The 23316-nt window shown below is 38.1% G+C and overlaps 1 protein-coding gene across 3 annotated transcripts in view; it reads left to right on the top strand.

Annotated features, from left to right (window-relative positions):
- Nucleotides 1–23316, top strand: part of LOC131039553 (uncharacterized) — a 183683-nt gene that overhangs the window by 58493 nt on the left and 101874 nt on the right. For all 3 annotated transcript variants that reach the window (XM_057972342.2, XM_057972343.2, XM_057972341.2), the window contains exon 5: nt 5926–5996. In XM_057972342.2, coding sequence (XP_057828325.2) covers nt 5926–5996 — 71 coding nt within the window. The remainder of the gene's footprint in view (nt 1–5925; nt 5997–23316) is intronic.

Here is a 23316-nt window from a genome sequence, read left to right as displayed (position 1 = left end):
AATATGCTTGGATCTGTCATGGAACACTGGATTTACTGAAAGTTTTATGCAACTTTGATTGTCACAATGTATAACAGTGGGTTTCATAGGCTCTCCAAACAACCCCACAAGCAACTTCCTAAGCCATACTGCTTCTTGGGCAACCATAGAAGCTGGAATGTATTCTGCCTCGGTGGAGCTTTGAGCTACTGAAGACTGCTTCCTGCTGATCCAAGATATCATGGATGAACCTAGACTGAAGCAACACTTTGAAGTGCTTTTTCTGTCAGTTACACGTCCAACCCAATCTGAATCTGTAAATCAATGGAGGTTTATGTCAACTTTCTCATATTTGAGACCAAGGTTTAGAGTACCTTGTAGGTATCTCATGATGTGCTTTACTGCAACCAGGTGTATCTCCTTAGGTTCACACATGAACTGACTTAAGGCATTAACTGCATAACAGATATTTGGCCTTGGCTTCACTAGGTACATCAGGGACCCAATTATCTATCTGTAATGAGTAGAGTCAGTGGGTTGTGACTCTGCTGCTGCTTCTTTAAGTTTATGTAAATTGGTTTCCATAGGAGAGTTCATGGGCCTACAGTTCAACATTCCGAATTTCTTCAATATATCCAAGTTATACTTTCCTTGGTTTAGTATAATGTTGGCAGAATTCTGCCATACTTCCAATCCTAGGAAGTAATAAAGGAGTCCCAAGTCCTTCATGTCAAATTCTTTGGATAGATCTTTCTTGCATTGATCTATAAGATGATCATTTCATATGATTAATAAGTCATCAACATATAAAATCAATATTAGCATATCACCTTTATTTCTTTTGTAGTAGAGATTAGGATCTGCATCATTCTTAGAGAAACCTAGTCCTGAGAGATAGGTGTCAATTCTTTCATACCAGGCCCTGGGAGCCTGTTTAAGCCCATAGAGAGCTTTCTTGAGTTTGCACACATGAGACTCTGCATCATAGACTTCAAACCCTTCAGGTTGCTCTAGGTAGACTTCTTCTGAGATCTCACCATTTAGAAATGCTGTCTTAACTTCCATCTGGTGTACCTTCCACCCCTTAGATGCTGTAATGGCTAATACAACTCTTACTGATGTATATCTGGCAACTGGTACAAAAGTTTCTTCATAATCTATCCTTTCCCTTTGAGAGAAACCTCTAGCTACAAATCTAGCCTTGTGTTTTTCAATACTACTGTCTGCAGCATGTTTAATCTAAAAAATCCATTTAGATGAAACAATAGATTTCTTAGTTGGCCTAGGAACAATCTCCCAAACATCATTTTTCATAATGGACTGATACTCTTCAGACATGGCATCCTTCCATACTTGATGTTCAATAGCCTCTGATACATTGTTTGGTTCGACTTAGAGAGATTATTCATAAGGGCAACATAGCTAGTGAATCTGTTAGGCCTTTTGCTTTCCCTGAAGGTCCCTGAAGGAGCAACAAACTTCTGAGCTTCTACTACAGTTTTGGTGGCCCACAGTGGTCTTTTCTTGAGGTTTTCTCTAGGTGGACTTTGAGTTTCACTTATAGTTTCCTCAGGATTCTTCCTCTGAAGCTCAGGAGTAGGATCTCTATCTATGCTAGGAGTGGGGATATAGACTTCAGGGTTTAGAGAGCTTTGGGCTCTTTTGAAGGCTAAGTCTTCTTCAAAGATCACATCCCTGCTTAGTTCAATATTCTTTTGGCCAGGTATATAGATCCTGTAAGCCTTGGAGGTTTCACTATATCCTACAAAGATTCCCCTTTTTCCTGAAGGCTCTAGTTTTAATCTTTTCTCCTTAGGTACATGAATATAGACAGGGCATCCAAATATCCTAAGATGGCTAATATCAGGTTTTGATTTAGTAAAGACTTCCTTAGGGGTTTTATCTTCAAGATGAAAGTGGGGACATCTATTTTGAATATATACAACAGTGCTAGTTGCTTCTGCCCAAAGATTGATATTTAGATTCTGATCAAGAATCATAGCTTTGGCAGCTTCAACTATTGTCCTATTTTTCCTTTCAGCTATCCCATTTTGTTGAGGTTTATAAGGTATTGTTAACTCCCTCTTAATCCCTGAATTTTTACAAAACTCTTTAAATAATTCTGATGTGTATTCCGCCCCATTGTCAGTTCTTAGGGTTTTAATTTTATTTCCTGAGTAGTTCTCTGTTAGTGATTTGAATTCTTTAAACCTATTGAGTATCTCTTCTGATTCTTTACATTTCAGAAAGTAGATCCAAGTTTTCCTAGAGTAGTCATCAACAAATATTACATGATACAAAAATCCCCCCAATGAAGGTACATACATAGGTCCACATACATCAGAATGAACTAACTCTAAAATTTTACTTGTTTTCCTAGTACTATTCTGAAAAGCACCGTTAGTATTCTTACCTAGAGCACATCCTTTGCATGCCCCTGAATTATATTGCTTTACCTTGGGTAGACCTATGACAAGGTCCCCCATTGATGATAAAGCTCTAAAATTTAGGTGGCCTAGTCTTTTGTGCCAGATTTCATTGGCATCTGTGGTCTCATGAATTATGGCTAAGTTGGGCTCTGTACATAGCTCATATAAATAGCCTTGTCTTTGACCAATTGTTTTAGCTTCCTTGATGGATGAGTTCTTTGGCCAAGCCTGTACTTTGTTGTCCATGAAGGTTACTTTGTATCCATTGTCCTCCAGTGCTGATATTGAGACTAGATTTCTCTTGATGCCTGAACATATAGCACTCCTCTAAGTTGTAATGATACACCTGACTTTAGTTTGATGGTGCAGGTTCCAACTCCTTTGATAGGGTGTGTAGAATCGTCTCCGATAGTTACTTCCTCATCATTCTCCTCTTTCATGGAGTCTAGTACTTCTCTGAATCTTGTGATGTGTCTGGATGAGCCACTGTCGATCACCCAAGAGTTCACTTTGTTTGATGCTTGATTTGTTTGTGCTGAATAGAGTACATACTTCTTGGAGTCCTCTTCCCTTTTAGATTTTCCTGTTTTGGCAAATGTGGCTTGTTTTAGCTCTTTTTGGACATTTGGCAACATAGTGCCCAAATTTGTCACATCTATAACACTGAATTTGAGAGAGGTCTTTCTTGAAGGAGTTCTTGCCGTGACGACCTTTTCTCTTCTTGAATTGCTTCTACTTGCCTTTCTTATTTGAGTTCGTATTAAGAACTTGTAGATCTTCATCTATATTCTTCTGTTTGATCCCTTTCTTATTTTGCCTTGATTCCTCTTGGAGACAGTCAGCCTTCAACCTATCGAACTTTGGAAAGTTATGCCTTGCACTGATGTCTTGGACGAATGTTTCCCATATGCTAGGCAACCCATCTAGAGCAATGAGGGTTAATTCTTTGCTTTGGATTTCATATCCAAGGGTTGCCAGTTCATCCCTTAGGGCAGATATTCGCATGAAGTAGGCATTGACTGATTCTCCTTTTATCATGCCTATGTGATTTATTTCTCTTTTTAGAGTCAAGGTTCTACTGGCATTAGATATCTCAAAAGCATCTTCAAGTGCTTGGAACATATTGAAGGCTGTTTCATGCTTCCTTATAATGGGCATAATGTTGTTCCTCACCCCATCAACTATGATTTTGATAGCCTTATCATTTCCTTGTCTCCAGATTGCTTTGTCAGGTTCAGTATCAGGTTCTTCAGTTTTAGTTTTTACAAATGATTCAACTTTATTTTCCTTTAGAATCATTTGAATTCTGAACTTCCATGCGGAGAAGTCATCACCTCCTACAAGCCTGTCTTCAAATCTAATAGCGCTAGCCATTGATAGGATTGTGATTTTGAATATATTCTTGATTTGAATTTTACGTAAAATTGAACAGCCTCAAGTTCGATTTAACTATAGCTCTGATACCATGCAAATGATGTTCAATTTACATTCAATATGCAAGTTATATTCTGTTTAATATTATCTTGTTCTATATATTACTGAATTAACATATGAATCTGACTATCTTCTTTTATGTGGCAGGTGAGAGGAGCATTTGTTGTTTTCTATGTCCTTTCTCACGAAAGCCATTAGATATATATATATAACAAGCGGGGTACAATCAAGCAATGCCTTGATCGGTCATGACCGATCAAGACATTACTTGATCGTGCCTCTTTGTTAATACCAAACAATGCATATTAATTACCAATGCCAACCGGTATATGTTTATACTTTAACACCCGATGACTATCGGTGTATGCATAATCTTAACAGCCGATAACTATCGGTGTATGCTTAACCTTAACAACCGATAACTATCAGCGCATGCTTAACAACCGATAACTATCAGCGTATGCTTAACAACCAATAACTATCGGCGTAACTTTTTCATGCCACCCGATATTAATCGGTGCACATATAACCCGATATCAATCGATGTTCGATTAATCATTTGTTTATTATCAATTATGTTAATCGATACAAATCGGAATGCATTAGCATGATTTAGTAATCGATGAACATAAACAATGATATAGTATGATTATTGATGTTAAGGATTTGATCGAATTGAATAGGTTAATTATATGCAAATGTAGAATGGCTATCAAATGAAGAATTAATTGCTTGAAGATTTTCATCATAATTATCGATATGATAAATGATTGAATGAGAGACTTCATTTATCTCTTATTCAATCATTTATCTTACTGAAGCTATCATGCATTAACAAACTTCTGGTCAAGGTTCTTCATTTGGTGTATGGGGATGGCATACTGATGGGTTATCTCTATAAGGGCACAAATCAGGGCAAAGAGACCATTTTGTGTTACTTTGATGAAAACAAAAGAAAATAATGAAATCATTTGGTGCATCATTAGTTGTAGATGGATGAATTGACTCCACCATTCAATACATGCCTTGGTCTACTACATGAACCAAAAGTTTTACTTCTTCAATACATTTAAGGTCGATGATGATGTCATGGTAGGTCTTGTTTCATTTATTGATAAGGTGGTGCTAGAAAATAAGATGAATGGCAAAGTTTTTGATGAGTTGGAGGTCTACAAGGGTGCAAAGGGGAGGCTTTTTTCTTTAGCTCAAGCAATTTAACAGAGGGGAAAACAATAGTGGTTAAAAAAAAATCCTTTTACTTTTTAGCTTAATACTAGAAGTAGAAACTAACTTGAAAGTTTGAACAAGCTTTAATTTTTTTAGTTATATTTTAATTTTTGGTTTTAGATTTATGCTGGGAGAATTCCAATGTTAAGTCAAACTACAAAGTAGAACATGTAGTTGCTTGAAAGCTTATACATTTCCCCCCTTAAGAAGGCATGAGAAGCATAACCAAATTAGATTTTTTTTGATTTTAGGAAGAAATGTGGCCTTTAGGGATATCCATTGTAGTGCAATTCCTTTGTGGGAATATTCAAAGACATTAGCTATTCTTTGATAGGTGAAGTAATACATTACCTTATTGTTTTTCCATTAGGGGTAGGTGGAAGAACTCAAAGATGGGAACTTGTTCATAGCATCCCCTCTATCTTATCATCTAATTTATACTTGGAAAAATTTCAACATCATAATTATGAAGAGAAACTTTGTTATACCATGGGTACCTTTCCACTATATTCATATTACATCTCTTATTGATTATATTTACATGCATTATAGTGAAGCATCATAAATACACATGATTTCGAAATACTGCCCTTGTTTTTGAGTTGGTACATGTTCCTGCTACTCTAGGTGATTATCTTCAATAATTTAGGGCGCATGAGCTAATCTAATATCACAGGAAAATAGAGTCTGGGTGATCATTCATTAGCTACCAAATAAGAAAAAGAGTCGTTATGTATCATATCTTGAGAAATGTTCTTTTAAACTTTTTTTGAAATGAATCAAGATATACATACAGATTGCTTTTTCAATGACTTGAAATCAAATTTAATAGTGTCTTCATTTTGTTATGTTGCAGATAGAAGTCGTGGGATGGGAACATGTTGTTCACTTGGGTGAAGACTTAGCTTCTGTTCATTTTCGTGTCTTGTAAGTGTAATGTGCTAAACATTTTTATTTGATTTAATGAGATATTTATTGAATGTAATTTGAAAAATTGTAGAAACACTGTAGGGAAAAATAAAATGTCATTTATTGTGTTTGTTATGGTTCAGTGACCTATTTCTGAAATATTTTCTTGAAATCTGTTTAGTGGGATCTTTAAGGGTTTAAAATGAAAAATGACCTTGAAATAGATAAATGTTGGAAGATTCTTGTTAGAGTATAGTTTTCAATGGGAAATGAATTACCAAAAAATGTCATATGCTTCCTTTATTTTCCATCTTGTTTCCTCTGCTGTCAATGATTTGTTATCTAGATGAAATTGTTCTTGTATTAAAGGAAGCCCCTACTATAATGCCTCGATGTTTCCCAATTTTTGTCTAGGTTAGTGTTGACGTGTCTGAAATCGCATTGCTGCACACTCCATACGGCCAACGCAGAATAGAATAAACCTGCTGAGTATCCTATCCTCTCTTGAGATAAGGAAATCCCTAATGCTATTTTCTACGTTTGATCAAATGGGACAACCTCAAGGTTTCGTTTGTCAGGTCTTGATTGCAGGATTTCTCAGTGGTTTGATGTGTTTATGTTGGAAACACAAGGGGGACTTACGGTGAGATAGGCGATTGATAGTGAGTTCCCTGAAATCTTTATGATCTTTCTTATCAAATGATTTCAATTGAGTTGATACTGTTTTCAATGGGCCTGCAGATTCTCTTGATAAAAAAAAGGGGAAAAGGAGGGAAGGATAGGGAGAAAGAGATACATGAAATGTAAATTCTAACTAAGATAGCAAATTCAACAAACAGACGGACACCTCCAAATAACTAGACTAAGCATCACCAACTACTCAAGCACAATGTTTGCATAAATCTAGTGCAATCTTCAAAGGAAAATAGGATTTTCATGTTATCAACTACAACATTAGAACTTTTACATTCATAGTGAGTATTCAATAACCGAACTTAAGCATATAAAAGGTTCAGATTAACCATGCAGAGAGAAAGGCAATCAGCCATTCCCCAATGATGTGAACTGCGAGGATTCTGTCTGATGTTTGTTTGAAAATGCTATATAAAGGAAATAAACATAACTGAAAAATTTCTAAATTAATGAAGAAGGAGACCATGCACTCACAAGGAAATTTGGAAACAGTCTTTATTTTGCATTAAATCTTGTAAATTTTGCCAGAGCTTTTGCAACAATTCAAGAACTTCTTACAAAAAGAGGGAAAACTAGTCCCTTAAATAGGCCTCAAAGATGGATGAATGGCCAAGATCTAATCTAAACAAGTGGCCCAGATTCATCCATAAAACATGGCTGCCCATACCCATAAATGGGAGGCAAATATCAACAACCACCCCAAAGGGAGCAATAACTACCTAAAAAAGGTAATTACAACACATCCAAAAATAATCCAAAAAGGTGCATACATAAAGTTTTACATTTTTGTTGACTTAGAAGTCAAATATGACCTTTTGGTGCAAAAGTGCACTTTTCAAAATTTTAAGGAAAAAACACTTTTAGGAAATCACTTTCTCTAATTCAGCCTCACACTCCTTTTCTAGAAATTCATCTTCACCATGCAAATATTCTGGCCACAGATCATGACCTGCCGCACATTCCTTACGAACATATTCTTGGAACCTGATGCATAATTGAAAAAGCAAACTGAACGACGGCATAGGAGGATTACAAATTTTATATTGCATGCCTTCAAGGTACTGGTCCACGTGTTTCAAACCATCCTTCTAGCTGGAATAGTTACGCTCGAAACACAACATGTCTGAATGGAATTGACCAGCAAAACTCAAGTCTTTAGCGGAATAGGTAATCCTATCCGTTCCCAATCTTTCCTCCCAGTTTGGCCGGATTGCATCATCGGATAGGTCATTTTTCCATCCTGAAACCATTGATCGGAGGATTGTCTTACCGCGCTCCTGCATGTTTCCCAGAATCACCTCGCATGTGTCATTCTCTTTATCAATGATTTCCCTAGTGTCATTCATGGTGATAGTCCAGTACCATTCCTTAAGAGTGCTGATATCGTATAGATCTAGGATGGCGGACAATGTAGGAATCCGTGCGAGTCCAGAAAAGAGCCCTCATGAGGGGGAGAGTTGTGGCAGCCACTTCATACATTCTGAGAGATTCCCTCTTTACCTCTAATAACTTGACCAGAGTGAGTTCTCGATGGTGGGCCATCTCTTTTACTTCCTCAAGGATTTGCTCCCCCCTTCTTTTGGTGTCTTGTATCCATTCCCTGACGGCCCTTGCGGTGTCCCGTACTCCTTCAAATTCTGTTGTGGTCCTTTGCGCCAATGCTGTCGGGGGAATATGGGATTCAGAAGCATTGTGTAATGGTCTCAGGAGCTGATCGATGTATCTCTCGGCTTGCTCAACACGAGCTTGATACATGTTCTTTTCAGTTGTTATCTCTTCAAGCTGTCTGAGTATATTCTGCACTGAATCCTTGAATTCTTCTTTTTCTTGCTCCTTAGTAGCTCGTCCAATGGGGACAATTGTGATGCTATAATCTGCCAGTGTAATCTGATCTGCTGGCTTGTCTACAGGCGGGGTGGCAATGTGAAGAGTGCGGTTCCTTTGCTCATCTTTAGTCATTCTAGAATATGCCTTAGGCTTTTTCTTCCCCTTAGCTTTAGCTTGGTCTATGCGCGAGAAGATGTCCTCCAGGTCAATAGGTGATTTGGTGGCGGCCTTGCGCTGGGCTCTAGCAATCAACCACTCTTGAGGCACTGTTTGGGCTGATGATAAGGTTAAGTTTGCATTCTGTTCTTTGACGTTTTCAGCTGACTCATCACAGATTCACAGCTGCTCTGTTATCGGAGGGGTGGAGGAGGTGCCAAGTTCCTTGCTTGCAGCTGAATTTTCTCCCACTTCACTGAACAACTGTCTGGTATCTTCTCGTGATGGCTGTTCTTTAGTCCTTTCGAGCTCGTGAGTCTCATCTAACCTTTGTTCTCCTTCGACGGTAGAGTCATCTTTGGTTGTATTGTGGAGCAGCAATTCATGGCGGCTCTGTTGCGTGGGTTCATGCACCTCAATCCCTTGAATGGATGGAATCTCTCCTTCCTCTATTTGGTTACCCGGTTCAGTTGATTCAATGGCTCTTAGCTCAGCTTCTAGCATGTCGAGCGCGGGAGGATCATCAGCTTCAAACGCATCGATGTCACTCTAGGAAGGTGGAGCAGGTATATAATCTAATTCTACTACATCGTCGGACGAACTGAGGTCCTTTGACGATGAAGTGGCCTCTGGTCTCTTTATAGGAATCTTCTCCCTTCTTGTTCTCTTGGACGTCCGAGTCCCTCTGCAAGCCTTAGCTTTCTTTCTTTTCTCGGGTTTTTCAATTTCTTCTTTGGGTGCACTGGACGTTCCCTCATCCTTGGAAGACTGAGAATCGAGGTTGCCCATTAGGTGGTAAGTGAATTGGACTCCCTCATGGATTAGTCTTTCAATCTGCTGTCATAACCCCACATTTTCTGTAATTATTTAATAAAATACTCCTTATTTTAAAATTTTAATATATGTATTAATCATATTTTTTTAATTAATTATTAATGTTAATTATTAATTGATATATAATATAAATTATTATATTAACATATGAATTATTATATTGACACAATGCAACATTGATATATAATATAAATTATTATATTAACACATACCTTATATAATAAATAAACACATCCAAAACATACCTTAAAACGCCATACGATATTATTAACACTTTGTCAAGGCATTTACTAAACAAATCGAAGTTAGCATACATTTAAAAGCGTACTACCTTAAGCAGACGCAACAAGGGGAAACCACGGGTTTTATTAAGTTAAACCAAGGGTTAAGTGCGGCTGGAGGAGGTAGCGGTGTCTACCAACAGTCACAACCATCCACCGAAACGCCCCCGGCTCACAGAGATAGCCGTTCACACACCCTCCCCGCAGGTATTTAAATGCAAGCCGAAGGCAACGAAAGGGGAGGAGAGGAAAAAGGCACGGAAGATAGGGAACGGGAGACGCAGAAGCGATAACAGGTTCCTTCGATGTTATTTTTGTTATTTCTCTTTTAATTTAATTGTTACTTAATTTATACTGTAAGATATGGATCTAGACAAATGATAAAGTTAATATAATCAAAATATATATATATATAGAAAGTTAAAGGTTAAATAATGGTATATGGTTTTTCATTAAATGCATTATATATACTCTATAAATGGTAGATAAATGTTAAAGTTAATATAAAATAATATATATATATATATATATATATATATATATATATATATATATGATTGCACAATATGAATAAATTATCATGAATGAACAAGTTAGTAAATAGTTTAATAAATGAACTGATTAATAAGCCACAACTCCTGATTAAGGAAATAACATCATTATGCAATTAAGGGCTAATAGATATAATATGCATTACTACTAAATTATGAATAAAGCAATTACATATTTAAACCTAGTGGGGTGGATGAGGAATTAGGCAACAGGGATAGCAGGAACTAGGCCTTTGCCAGGTAGACCACCCACTGCAGTTGACAAAGGGCTTCTGGCAGGAGGGCCAAGGGGGTGTGTACCGTCCTTGGGCCTGATAAGCGCTACGGGCATCCTAAGGTAGCTTATCCCTTTTATCCCACTAGGAATTAAATATGGAGTTGACTTATTGATAACTAATAAACTCAAATGAATTTAGACAAATTATACCCTAGATGAGTTAATCAATCATTAAAAATCATTGTTTACGTGTTTTTTTTAGATTTGCGAAGTTGGGACATTGCAATTGGTATCAGAGCTTGATTCTGCCATCCTGTTAAGGGTTGTTAATGCAAACTTATCAAAGGAGAACCAGAGGAAGTAGTAACCACATGGGTGAACCATTGGAAAATGAACTTAGAACATTCATGGAAAACAATGATAGAAAAACTCAAGCTCTAATGGAGCAAAATGAAAAAACAAGTCAGGCTTTGCTTCAAGCCTTACAAGATATGAATACCACCATGAATACTCTTAGAAATCATTCCAATGGCAGAGAAGAAAACTCTAACCATTCTGAAAACACTCATAATACATCTTCTAGCTCCAGGATACAAAAACCCAATTTCCTACCTAGAGAGGGAAATAATAGGGAAGAAACAAATAACCCCTCCATGAATAACACAGAAGAAATAGCCATGGCCTATGCTAGATTAGGGCCAGAAGTAAGAGAGATTGTATCTTTTAGGGAGTTTTGTGAAGCAAAGAAAAATGAAACCCCTAGGAGAAAACCATTCAGCAAGGATCTAAAACACAAAGTAAATAAACTATCAATACCTAACTTTGATGGCTCCGGAAAAATATCAGCCCAAGCATGGATACAAAAACTTAATACATACTTAAATCTCAGCCCCATGACAGAAGATGATGTAGTCCAATTTGCCATTTTACACCTAGAAGGTTTAGCCCATGAGTGGTGGTATCATGGCACCCTCACACAAGGTCATGATGGTATAACAACATATGACGAGTTCACTCAGAAACTCATTAAGAGATTTGAGAGGAAACACCCACAAAAAGATTTCAAAGAATTAACCCTCTTAAGACAAAGGGGAACAGTGGAGGAATACATCACTGAATTTCAAAAAATTTCCGTAAGGGTCTCAGGAGTGGATGAGGACAGGCTCACCTATCTTTTTGTGGAGGGACTCAAAGACTCCATTAAAGGATTGATGAGAGCATTAAAACCTCCTACCCTAGACGATGCCATAGATAAAGCATTGGGCCTAGAAGACACTTCAACTTGGGAGAAACCCTCCAAAACATTCACTAAAAATACACATACTAAAGAATGGCCTAGGAAGGGAAACACCTTTAAAGAAAGGGAAGAGCTTAAGAGAAAGAACGTATGTTACCATTGTCATGAGAAATGGGAATATGGTCACAGTTGCAAAGAGGGAAATGAAAGAGATATGCTTAAGAAAAAAAGTCTATGCTTTAAGTGCAAAGAAAAGTGGCAACCGGGTCACATATGTGGGAGGAAGAGCCAAGCCCACAACTTGGAAGCCTTATCTAGTGATGAAGAAGAAGAATTCAATGAACCCCCAAGCAAAAGAGAAAAAATTACTGAAGATGTGCAAGTATCATTAGCCGCAATTTCCGTAGCTTCAAAACACCATCCATTCAGAATCAAAAGTGCGATCAAAGGGCAGAGAGTAATTGCGCTCTTGGATAGCGGGGCTACCCACAACTTTATTGATAAAAGCTTGGTAAAAAGGTTGAAGCTGACAACACAAGAGTTTAAGGGTTTCCAAGTAGCTCTTGCAGACGGATCCACTTCCTCATGTAACAAAAAGATCCCTCAATTAAACATAACATTAGGGAAATACCCTACCAAAGAAGATTTTTATGTGGTAGAGTTAGGGGATTCAGATGTAATCCTAGGAATTCCTTGGATACATTCCTTGGGAAGATTCTACCTCGATCACCCCAAATTGGAGTTATGTTTCACTCAAAATGGACAGGAAGTACTAATCCAAGGGTTGCATGATGGCACAACTAGAATGGTAACTTCCAAAAAGATGGAAAGGATTTTTAGACGTAGCCAAGGAGAGTGGGCTGCCCAATGCATGGTACTAGACAAAAATTCAAACCAAGGGGAAGCCATTCATGTTGATATTAAACCCATTATTAAAAAACATAAAAAAGTGTTTGAGGACATCCCAAAAGGACCGCCACCCAAGAGAGGATTTGAACACACTATTGAACTTGAAGAAGGTGCAAAACCAGTAATCACCACCCCTTATCGCCATCCAAGGGGCTATAAGGAAGAAATTGAGAAAGCTATCAAAGAGCTTCTAGAAATGGGGCACATTCAACCTAGCTCCAGTCCTTTCGCCTCCTCTGTTGTATTGGTAAAAAAGAAGGATGGGACCATGTGGATGTGCATTGATTATAGAGCACTCAATAAGAAGACTATAAAGAACCGATACCCTATCCCTAGGGTGGACGAACTTATAGATGAATTACATGGAGCAGTATACTTTTCAAAAATAGATTTGAGATCGGGATACCATCAAATAAGAGTGAGGAAGGAAGATGTTCCCAAAACAGCTTTTCGATGCCACTATGGCCACTTTGAGTTTTTGGTCCTTCCATTTGGCCTTACAAATGCCCCTGCCACCTTCCAGTCATGCATGAACCACATCTTCAGGGGACAGTTGAGGAAGTTCCTGTTAGTATTTTTTGATGATATATTGATTTACAGCAAAACTTGGGAAGCACACTTGAGGCACATAGATGAAATATTGGGCCTACTTGAACAACATTCTCTTTTTGCCAAAATGTCAAAATGTGAGTTTGGGATGGAAGAAATTTTGTATCTTGGTCATAAGATCAGCACCCATGGAGTTAAGGTGGATGAAGAAAAAATTGAAGCCATCAAAAATTGGCCAAGGCCCCGAACCCTCACTCACCTCAGAGGTTTCTTAGGTTTATGCAGTTACTATAGAAGATTTGTTAAAGGATTTTCAAAGCTAACTTCTCCCTTAACCAATTTAACTAAGAAGGGAGCATTCTTATGGTCAGATGAAGCCCAATCCGCATTTGAAAAACTTAAAGAGGTAATGAGTTCTTGCCCGGTCTTAGCAATTCCGGACTTTTCAGCACCCTTTGAGCTTTATTGTGATGCCTCAGGAGAAGGCATTGGAGCTGTCTTAATGCAAAAGAAGCATCCCATAGCTTTCGAAAGCAGGAAACTTAGAGACACAGAAAGGACCTATTCAGTTTATGATAAGGAAATGCTGGCTATTATGCATGCACTAGAGAAGTTCAGACAATACCTGATCTGTGGGAAGTTTATAGTTAAAACTGATCATAACAGCTTGAAGTTCTTTCTCAATCAAAAAGATTTGAATGATAGACAACAATGGGTGAGTAAACTTCAGGCATATAATTTCGACATAGAATACATGAAAGGGAAATATAATGTTGTGGCAGATGCTCTCTCAAGGAAACCTTACTTGGGGTCTTTATCAATCCTATCTATAGATTGGAAAGCAGCTCTAAGTACCGAATATGCTAAAGACGAATTCTCTAGCAACATTCTAGATGGGAAAGAAACAGATGAAAATTATCGGGTAATTGATGATCTCATCCTCTACAAAAACAGAATCTATATTCCATCCAGATCCAATATGAAAGTAGACATTATAAAGACTTACCATGACCTTCCTTTAGCAGGTCATCAAGGGTATTATAAGACCTACAAGCAGATCAGAGAAAGATTTTCATGGAAAGGGTTGAAGGAAGATGTACTGAAGCACACCCAAGAATGCATGGTGTGTCAAAGAAATAAAGAAGAACACACTTTCCCTTCCGGGTTACTTCAACCACTACCCATCCCAAATCAAAAGTGGGAGAGTATATCTATGGACTTCATAACAGGACTTCCAAAGGTACAGAATAAAGACTGCATTTTTGTAGTAGTAGACAGATTAACAAAATATGCACATTTTATGGCCATTCCTTCAAGTTTTGGAGCATCTCACGTAGCCGACATCTTCTTTAAAGAAATCTTCAAGCTACACGGTTTACCCAAGAATATTGTGAGTGACAGAGATAGACGATTTCTTAGCATATTTTGGCAAGAACTATTTAAACTAGCAGGGACAGAGTTAACTCCAAGTACCAGCTATCATCCACAGACCGATGGGCAAACAGAAATCGTAAACAAATGGATAGAAGGTTATCTAAGGAATTATGTTTCAGGTCAGCAGAATGCTTGGGTCAAATGGCTGCATCTTGGAGAGTATTGTTACAACACAACCCATCATATGTCAATTTGAATGAGTCCCTTTAAAGCCCTCTACGGGTATGAAGCAACATCCTTTGGGGATCTCATCCGATCAGAAAGTCATGTACCAGGTGCAAAAGATTTCCTCCAGCAAAATACAGATATCATGAATGCCCTTAAAGATAATCTTCACCAAGCACAGAATCAACAGAAATTGTATGCAGACAAAAAAAGAATTGAAAGGTCTTTTGAAGTAGGAGACTTGGTATTCTTAAGACTCCAGCCTTATAAGGAGACATCCATTAAAATCAGTGGAGCTGAGAAATTGAAACCACGATTCTATGGCCCTTATAAAATTTTGAGAAGGATAGGAGAAGTGGCCTATGAATTAGAGCTTCCAGATCACAGTAAAATACACAATGTATTTCATGTATCCCGACTAAAAAAGGTTTTAGGTCAACACATTTTCCCTTGTACCGAGCTACCCCCAATTGATAATGAAGGGAAGTTGATTTTGGAACCTGAACTTATCCTTGACAAACGAGAAAGAGAATTAAGAAGGAGGACCATAACAGAGTATTTAGTCAAATGGAAGAACCTTCCTAGGGAAGATGCCACATGGGAGGGAGATGAGACTATTAATCAACTTAATCCCAAATTGCTTGAGGACAAGCAATTTTGAGTGGGGAGGGCTGTCATAACCCCACATTTTCTGTAATTATTTAATAAAATACTCCTTATTTAAAATTTTAATATATGTATTAATCATATTTTTTTAATTAATTATTAATGTTAATTATTAATTGATATATAATATAAATTATTATATTAACATATGAATTATTATATTGACACAATGCAACATTGATATATAATATAAATTATTATATTAACACATACATTATAAAAATAAACATTAAAACAACATAATAAATAAACACATCCAAAACATACCTTAAAACGCCATACGATATTATTAACACTTTGTCAAGGCATTTACTAAACAAATTGAAGTTAGCATACATTTAAAAGCGTACTACCTTAAGCAGACGCAACAAGGGGAAACCACGGGTTTTATTAAGTTAAACCAAGGGTTAAGTGTGGCTGGAGGAGGTAGCGGTGTCTACCAACAGTCACAACCATCCACCGAAACGCCCCCGGCTCACAGAGATAGCCATTCACACACCCTCCCCGCAGGTATTTAAATGCAAGCCGAAGGCAACGAAAGGGGAGGAGAGGAAAAAGGCACGAAAGATGGGGAACGGGAGACGCAGAAGCGATAACAGGTTCCTTCGATGTTATTTTTGTTATTTCTCTTTTAATTTAATTGTTACTTAATTTATATTGTAAGATATGGATCTAGACAAATGATAAAGTTAATATAATCAAAATATATATATATATATATATATATATAGAAAGTTAAAGGTTAAATAATGGTATATGGTTTTTCATTAAATGCATTATATATACTCTATAAATGGTAGATAAATGTTAAAGTTAATATAAAATTATATATATATATATATATATATATATGATTGCACAATATGAATAAATTATCATGAATGAACAAGTTAGTAAATAGTTTAATAAATGAACTGATTAATAAGCCACAACACCTGATTAAGGAAATAACATCATTATGCAATTAAGGGCTAATAGATATAATATGCATTACTACTAAATTATGAATAAAGCAATTACATATTTAAACCTAGTGGGGTAGATGAGGAATTAGGCAACAGGGATAGCAGGAACTAGGCCTCTGCCAGGTAGACCACCCACTGCAGTTGACAAAGGGCTTCTGGCAGGAGGGCCAAGGGGGTGTGTACCGTCCTTGGGCCTGATAAGCGCTACGGGCATCCTAAGGTAGCTTATCCCTTTTATCCCACTAGGAATTAAATATGGAGTTGACTTATTGATAACTAATAAACTCAAATGAATTTAGACAAATTATACCCTAGATGAGTTAATCAATCATTAAAAATCATTGTTTACGTGTTTTTTTTAGATTTGCGAAGTTGGGACATTACATCTGCTGATGTAACCATTGGTCCGTATATCTTGCCGGGGCTGCCATGACTGCCTTGAAATCGGTGATCGGGTCCTGGGACCAATCAACGCCTGGCAAAAGATGCCTTACTGCCTCAAATTCCTGGACCTGGAGACAATTTCCTTAGAATCTGTGAGCTGATCTGGGACCCGACAGTATTCAAAGAGCCGCATTTGCTGCACACTCAGCCTAGAATATTCACGTCTTCGGACCTCGTAGTCATCAGAGCAATTTTTCCAATAGTCTTCAACTAATTCCTTTGCTTTGTACTGCCTGCCATAGGCTCTCTTTGCCAGATTATCGTGATCGAAATGTTTTCTCGGAAAATGCTCCTGTAGGCCATAAGAGGCCAGCTCTGCGAGGGATTCCTCTGCTAGGGTGGGGGTCTTCAGATGGACATCCCGGTTGCCTATAATCATGGGGAACGCGAATCCAGCTTGCTTGCTTTCTCTGAGTAAGATGCCGACCGAACGTGATTGCCTTGCGACTTCCATAAGAACTATTTTGTCGGTTGGGTATCGTGGAAGTTGGAGAGGGGCACCATCAAAGCCCGCTATTCGGATATAGGAGAACCTTGGGAACTAGATGAACCAGACTCCGTATCTCTGTACTAGAATAGTAGCTTGCTCTGAGACCCTTATGTGCAATCCTCCCTGTATTAGCTTGACCAGGCACATAGTGAAGGCATCATTGACGCGCTCATATTGGCCAACTGTGTAAGCTAGGCTGCTCTTTTCCCTCTGAGCTATATCTTGGTAACGTAGCCGCAGGTAACAATCATAGACCTTTACCTGACCAGACCCATTCCTGATTTCACCTTTCATTATCAAACCTGGCAGCGACTGGTTCTTGGCGAACATGTAGACCAAATAAGAGGTCATAGTGAAGTATTTCTTTGTTTCAAGCTCTATCAGTTGAGTGTGGATGTTGTCGCTTATGATTTGGGCCTAGTCGAACTTAGACTTCCCTGCGAAGACTTGCTCTGTGAAATAAAACATCCACTCTTCAAAGTAGTTGGATTTAGGAAGTCCCATAACCCGGCTGAGTAATGTGACCATATCCCCATGCTCATTATGAAAATCACTTCTTGGGGTCTTTTTCCCAATTCTGGCGCTTGGAAGCCTTCTCTCCTTATACCACTCTTCGTTGATCAATGTTCTGCACCTGGCGGGATTCATATCATATGCCCCTTGTGCTTCATCTATAGTTGTGGCTGTGGGATTGTTTGGGAAGGGAATGTCTAATGCATCGCCAATGGCCTCAGGAGTGAAGTTGGCGAGAGTCATATTCTTGAGGAGCACTAATCTGGAACTTGGCTGATAATGCCGGGCAATCTCTACCACTAGGTCATAGTTCTGTACTGCTGGAGGAAATCCCACCGCTTGGGCGATGCCACTTTCCACCATCTGTCTAGGCTTGCCATATGCGTTAGGCGAGAAGACCCGATTCCTGAAGTCCTGGATGTCAATATGGCCTAGGTCGGTATCACCGACATTGTCCCAGATGCTCTGAACTTTTGACTCCCTCAATCCCCCTCTTTGATACTGGTACTTCATCCTTTCAACTTTGCGTGGGATATCTGATTTGGATGCTCGCGATGTTTCGGCTGTAGCGGGCGTCTTTGATGATTCTACCGCCAATTTAGGCATTTATCCTGCACAGTTGGACACGGATTACGAGGCGATATAAAAGAAGTAAGGCGGGTTAGATAGAGAATACTCCAGCATTCGAGGATTAATTCAAAATTTAGATTGGAAACAGAGTGACATTGCTAGCTGAGAGCTTGATTGAGCAAAACATTTATTTATGAAGCTTTTGATCGTGAATTTATATTTAAGCACTTTCTGGATTAATTTTCAAAAGGGGTAAAGCTTGAAAAATTCTCCTAAGTTTAAAAATGCAATTTTCTGGTTAACTCTTAGGAGGCAAATTCTAATTTTCGACTGCTTTGAATGACGCTTTCATAATCGGAAAAAGATGCAAACTTTGAAGATTTAAGCATTTTAATCAGTTTTGCACAGGCATGCATCCAATTTACAAATATTTCGAACGAGCAAGAAAGACAAAGCGTACTTAACTGATGAAAATGGATGGCGAGAAATTGCCTGACCTTGCCGTGCAAAGATGAATGGATAGTTTTGCAAATTTTGGAATTTCAACGGTCATCCTTCAATTCAAAATTTTGCGGTTGTTGTTTGAAAAGAATTTGTCATTTTAGACTAAGCGATTTTTACCTTTAGGCGAAATGGCAATTTGAAATTGAATGTCTGGAATAGTCTATGTTAGCGTTTTACCTTGGAAGCAAATTATACTCCCTGGCTTCCCTTTCAAAATCGAACGCGATCCTCCCTTAAGCGAGCTTCGGCAGTATGGAGGAGTTTAAAAAATTCAAATTCTTCACGTTTCGTTCCCAAATTGCGAACTCCGGAGCTATGGCACTGTGATCTTCGGAGGAAAGGAGGGGTTTAAAAACTTCAAAGTCTTTTCACTTGGCCTACGTGCTGAGGCTTTGGGCTCTATGGCGAATTTCAGAGCATATGGGATTTTTGCCAGACTTGCCTTTGCTCCTTCGCGGCTATCCTCCCTTATGCGAAATTCGGCAGAATGGAGGCTTTGAAACCTAAACTACGTTTTCCTTGACATGCTTAGACGCCTTCACACAAACTTTGGGCCTTGGCGATTTTCGGGGCTTTCCCATTTTTTGGCGAATTTATCCAATTTCGGAGCTTTCACACCATTCGGCGGCTTGGAGTATTTTCGGATTTTTATATGTTTTTGGCGAATTTATCCAATTTCGGACCTTAAGGCCCTTTTTTCAACTTCAAGACAATATTTGGACCTTTAAGTGTATTTTTGCAACTTAAATAAACTTCGGACCATTAGCACACCTTTTGCGATTTTGAAAGAATTTCGGAGCATTCATGAACTTCGGACCATTCATCGTTTTCGCCAACTTGGAGTTTTCCCGATTTTTGCCCATTTTGGAGTTTTTGGACCTTTAATGCCTTTTGGCGAATCTCGGAGTTTTAACGTTTTTCGCAAATTTGGAGTTTTCGCGATTTTTGCCCATTTTGGAGTTTTCGAACCTTGGGGGAGTTTTTGCAAACTTATCACATTTTCGAATTTTGGCCCCAGGGTCCGAAATTAGATGACTTAAAGTGAATTTCGGACCATTGGGCATATTTTACAAATTTAAAGGCATTTCGGACCTTTGGGCATATTTTGCAAATTTAAAGGCATTTTCGGACCTTTGGGCATATTTTACAAATTTAAAGGCATTTTGCTAGGAAATTCGCTCCTCCTTCACCAGTAGGCGAAAATCATCCTTAATACAAATCCCGTAAACTCCGTAAAAACAAACCGTATGCAATCCATCTCATCGCTCTCAGGCGAAAAACGGTAACTTTGGGTCCTCGTGCGACCTTCAGACGCACTGCTCTTTGCTTGGCGGGCTTCACCAACTTCTATCACCTTACGCCTATCCAAGCCGATTTCACAATTTCGATCAAACTCTTGGCATTGTGCCCGAGGGCTAGGCTAGCCTGATGGAATCATCGGCCCTTTTCTTTTGACATCATTACTTCACGGACCAATCGCGGACTCGCCTGAAAGGACGCGAGACACTCTGCGCGAAACTCAATAGGGCGAAGATGAAAGGATCAAAAAGGGAAGGGGGACCCTGTCGGCGACAGGGAGTGTGTGCAACACACAACAATTAGCATTGGATAAAAATCTTGAAGGCATTACGAATTATTAGCCTAAATGACATGAACTAAATTAATTTTGATTATAAGGCTGATGGATTATGATAACTCCACTATTAACTGTATTTCTTGTATGATAATATTTTGTAACGTGAGTAATTCCAATTAAGCTTGATTATGACTTAAGATATTGTTTTTGCAATTACTTGGTGTAATGTTGAACAACGTGTCTATTCTTAGGCTAATGTAATGTCCATTTTCAATTCATTTCAACATTCTTGGAAAGTTCCAAAATTCTTGGAGAATGCAAACTTAAAAAAAAAAAATTTTTGATAGTGGCTGTGAGTTCAGGGAATCTTGACGAGTCCAATGGTACTTTCTAGATATTGTTTTGGCATTCTTCGAGCTCTCCACACTTGGAAAAGTTTTATATTTTTGGAAAGCACCAATTTTCATAAAGTTTGTGTAATATCCCCCTCTTGCACCTAGTCAGTTGTGCTTCCTGTTAGCCTATTCTCGGGTTCCCATAGGCTATATGGAGTTGTGTAGGGGACTCAATGTTCTTTGGAGAGCTCAAGCCTGCAGTTTTAGTGCATTTCCACGACATTTCTATTCTTGGAATATGCTATTTTTAATAAGTGCTATTTCGAGCACCTTGTCTCAGTTTCAGTTTCCTCTTTGCTCCTGTGTGAAGTATTCTTGATTTCAATTCCTTGGCAAAGTTTCTAAGTTGATGAGAATAATATTTTTTATTTTTCACTTGAGTTAACAAAAAGGTAACTTTTATTTTATAACTTAAGTGATTGTTAATGCATGATAGCTTCGGTAAGATAAATGATTGAATGAGAGATAAATGAAGTCTCTCATTCAATCATTTATCCTATCGATAAATTATGATGAAAAACTTCAAGCTATTAATCCTTCATTTGATGATTGTTACCCATTTTCATTCTCCAGCTCAATTAGGTGGAGCTGTTCAAGTTTTATAGTTTTAAGGGGACATGTCTGTTGTTTGTGTTTTGCCAAGAGATACTATAGAATGCCAAAAAGAGTTCCAAGTAAATGCAAGTGTTCACAACCAATCAAGAACCATACAACATTGCATTTTTGAAAAGGCATTTTTCTTTATTCATAAATGTTAAATGAGATGCTCCCACACAAGCCGTGGGAATGATTACCTATGATGCATTATACAAGAAAATGATGCATGTAAAAACAAAATATAAACAAAGATAAGGGATCTGTCATTGCCTCATAATGACGAACCCCCCTGCAGTTGAGTAGCTTCATATCCAACTCCTTCGTAGAAGTCCCCTACTGCTCCAAGTGTCTGCAAGAAGATAAGAGAATTGTATTAGAGCTCGGGATACCATATCCTTGCATATACATCATCAATGCATGCACAATCCACTCCTACAATCCATTACACCAGTCCAATCATTATACAGGTAAAGTTTTATCTCTGATTACTTCATTTAAATATCAGCATGTGGGAAAAATGGGCTCCCACGAGGGTTGAGCTCAGCATGTATGACATTAAGGACAGATTATTATGACACCTGTGAATCCTTACCCGTCTCCTACGGTGGTCACAATAAAGGAGTACCTATCGCTCATGGCAATAGGCTGATAGGAACATGAGAGTCCTAAATGTCAGCACCAGCATACTGTCATAAACGAGGGGCCCTCATTCACGAAGACCATCGTACAGGAGAATTAAGGAAGATTGCATGATCATCACGATAATTGTAGTTAGGAGGGAAAGCTCATCATTTAATGCGTCAGTATCAAAGAGGTGCCATCACAGTGTTCCAGAAAGCTACATTTCAACAGTCACAAGGCTCAAAATGACAAGTACTGGAACCAAAGTACAAGTTATGGGTGGTTAAGAGTAGAATGATCAGAAGTAGTTATGAAGGCACAAAGAGACTGAGTATACACTCTTATTACACAAAGGACATGCATGAAAAGACATTGGAAGTATTACAATAGTTTGAAACCAGAGTATAACCTCAAGACAATATACAGAGGTTTCTGTAGTGAACACACAGTGAAGATGCACACTCAGTCATATGCAAGTTTTGACTACCAAACAGTCCAATAGTAATCTTAGTCAGAATATATTTTAGTGTGGCAGTCATTTCAAAATTAAGGCTTTGGGGTAATTTTCAGTCAATATAATCAGATCATGTGGGAGGCCACATTCATGGATATATACATAGTATGAAGATAGCAATGTATAAAATCCGACCTACAACTGCTGTCAAGTATCAAATTAAGAGGCTTACAAAGACAAGTTTGCAAGATTTAAAGAGCAGTAATTTCAGCTACAGCTATCCAAAATCAGAGAAAATTATTAAGACACTCTTTAGACCACAAATAGATCCCACAGTCAAATAAACAGTCCATTCATTGCATTAAAAAAAGAAAAGAGCTAAATACTGTTTTAAACGAGAATGGTTGCCTTGCTGAAGTCTTCAGTGAGTAGTAGAGGGGTTTGAATATTTTTATTCATGCTGAAGACACAGGAAGTGACATTTTTTTTGCATTCATAAAGCAGTTGTTCGGGTTCTCTAAGGATGATGCATACAGCTGGTTTTGATTATATAAATGAAGTGTTTGTGGAGCCCATAACAAATAAATCTACAACTTCCAAGCGGCCACGAAAGATTTCTTTATTAGGTCATAGATTATGTTGCTGGCAAAGAAAATAAAGACATAATATCAAAGTGATGCATTATCAGAA

Source organism: Cryptomeria japonica, chromosome 5 (genome assembly GCF_030272615.1).
Source record: "Cryptomeria japonica chromosome 5, Sugi_1.0, whole genome shotgun sequence".
NCBI classification, from domain to species: domain Eukaryota; kingdom Viridiplantae; phylum Streptophyta; class Pinopsida; order Cupressales; family Cupressaceae; genus Cryptomeria; species Cryptomeria japonica.
The sequence above is the reverse complement of the archived record's forward strand: the minus strand, read 5'-3'. Positions and strand labels throughout refer to the sequence as shown.